The 2500-nt window shown below is 32.4% G+C and overlaps 1 protein-coding gene across 1 annotated transcript in view; it reads left to right on the top strand.

Annotated features, from left to right (window-relative positions):
- Positions 1–2500, top strand: part of Ae2 (anion exchange protein Ae2) — a gene marked incomplete in the record, with an annotated part of 127997 nt that overhangs the window by 70586 nt on the left and 54911 nt on the right. The window contains 2 exon segments of the mRNA XM_086534362.1: positions 431–546; positions 1230–1309. Of these exon segments, the coding sequence (XP_086390488.1) occupies positions 431–546; positions 1230–1309 (196 nt within the window).

Here is a 2500-nt window from a genome sequence, read left to right as displayed (position 1 = left end):
CAGAGAGAGAGAGGGATAGATAGCTAGATAGATAGTTACTATATATAGATTATAGATAGATATGTATATATATGTATATATATGTATGTGTATATATATATAATGATATATATATATATGTATGTATATATATATATATGTATGTATATATATATATATATGTATGTATATATATATATATATATTATATAATATATATATATCTATATATATATATATATATATATATATATATATATATATATATATATAATTTATGTATGTATGTACAGTAATAATATATTAATTTTTTTAGCCACCAAGAATGTAGGGGATGATGTCTCATTACATACATATATACAAATAGATTTCCAACAAGGATTTAAGCACATAAGAAACACACAGCAGCACTTAAGTCAATCGAACCATTATCTCATTCCTGATGTTGCAGATCATGGAAGTGACAGCTTCCCTCACATGCACCACACTCTGAAGCCTCACCACCATAGAGTACGTCGCAAGACCCACCGTACGAGCGACGATGCCCCGCCTCCGTACTCCAGCATTGTAAGTGTTCTGTTGCCTGTAGCCTAAGGCCTTGATAGATCTGTGAAGTTCATGAGAAGGCCCGGTAGGTTCTTGTAGTTGTTATCTTTTTAGGATTACAGTGAAATGTAGTGAAAGGTGATGATGTAAGACTTGATGATCACTTATGATGTAAGTTCTTTAGAATTTCTGTATTTGAACTTGTATATTGCACAGTATTTGATGTCCTTGTTGGTGTTGATTCTTTATGAGATGGACAGTATTCTTAGTCTTTGTGATGTGAATAAGTTTCTGTAAGGATAAGTTCAATGATAGGTTTGTCAAAATATTACCTTTTGGAATGAAAAGACAAATGGATACGAGGAGAAATAAATGGATTTGCTAGTAACAAATTATAGATGTGACAAAAAAGATCAATATTATATATATATGATATTAGTATCCTGTATAAAGAATGAAAGTATCTTGAAATACGCAACCCAAGTATTAGGGATCTAAGATCTAAATGTTCATAAGGCTATTTATGCAGGTGAAATTTATATAGTTCTTGAATTGCATGCTGTATTGAGTAGAGTTCACCATGAACTGCAATCTTACAAACTAATTGTGATTTTACCATCGTTAGATCTGATAAACCGATCGATAACTTAGTGTAGGGATTACACCCATACACAGGGGTTTCTAAGATTATCATTAATCAACAGGAAAACAAGGAAGAAACCGATACTGGTGCTGTGAGTTTCGAAGTTGGGGACCCTGACCTGCCTGAGGGCTGGTCTGTGGGGTAAGTCTTTACAACTAATCTTTCTTTTAATTTTATATCAAATCTTTTTTTGTTGGGGTCTTGACAGAAGGTGTGAGGGTATATGAAGGTATTTTTTATGAATATTCAATAAGAGTTAGGTGACCATAACTAATATCATGCTGGTCGTTTATTGGAAAAGAAAAATTGCATCATCTTGATAGTTAATTTTCGTGTAATGAACAGTATTTTTCATTCCTAATGAAAGCAGATGTTATTTGTTATTTGTTATGTAATTACATATAAAAAGAAAATAAACGGATATTTGAAAATTGGAGTACGCAAGAAAATGCTTTTATGACACAGTGTATCCTAACAGAAAACATGCTTAGAATTTGTGGGAATATTTCATATGGCCTATTAAAGCAATAGGGATAACATTGTTTTGCAGTTAGACATTAAAATCAAAATCATAAGTAACATTAGATATAACAGCAAGAGTGTTAAAAGGTTATAGGAACTGAAATCAAGAATGGAAAGCCAGATAAGCATATGGAGAGTGTAAATGGGTGAATGTACCTATGTACATATATAGATTTTACAGGTATATGCAGTAGCTCTTGGCAAACTGTGAATTGAAGGCCTTGTGCCCAGTAGAAAGTAATGTAATTAGGCTTCAAATGGAGGGTTCTTGCCTTTTGCTTTGTAACTTTCATACTCTCAGAAAGTATTTAAAGAACACCATTTTGTTCTGAATGTGTTATTAGTATCTGTTGTTGGTTTTACTCAGATACTTGTAGTTATACTGGGAGGTGAATTTTTAAAGATGTTTGATGCTGTTTCTTTTTCCTATATGCTTTATGATATTTACAAGATAAATTATTAGTTCTTTTGGGTATTAGGAATTGCACTTAAAAAAATCATCTAGCGTGAAGATTGAATTACATGATTTGAAGAATGTGATTTGCTCTACTTATAATAATCAATGATGTAATTTTTTTACTGGATATTTGTAAGATATATGTTCATTCTCATTAGGTTTATAAAAGTAGCCTTTAGGACATGTAACCGGTGCTCCCAACTGCTCATCATTAGTACTGTGTCTCAATAATACATTTTCCTGGGACATCCCAGAGATGTGGAATATGATGGCCAGCGTAGTGTGTGCAGGTCCGCAGTTTGGGGTTTTTACACATGGCCGGTTCCTCAAGAACGGGCATCGAGTGACAGTAT

The sequence above is a fragment of the Penaeus japonicus genome, unplaced genomic scaffold, assembly GCF_977035675.1.
Source record: "Penaeus japonicus unplaced genomic scaffold, GWHDUDI00000001_assembly GWHDUDI00000041, whole genome shotgun sequence".
NCBI lineage: Eukaryota > Metazoa > Arthropoda > Malacostraca > Decapoda > Penaeidae > Penaeus > Penaeus japonicus.
The sequence above is the reverse complement of the archived record's forward strand: the minus strand, read 5'-3'. Positions and strand labels throughout refer to the sequence as shown.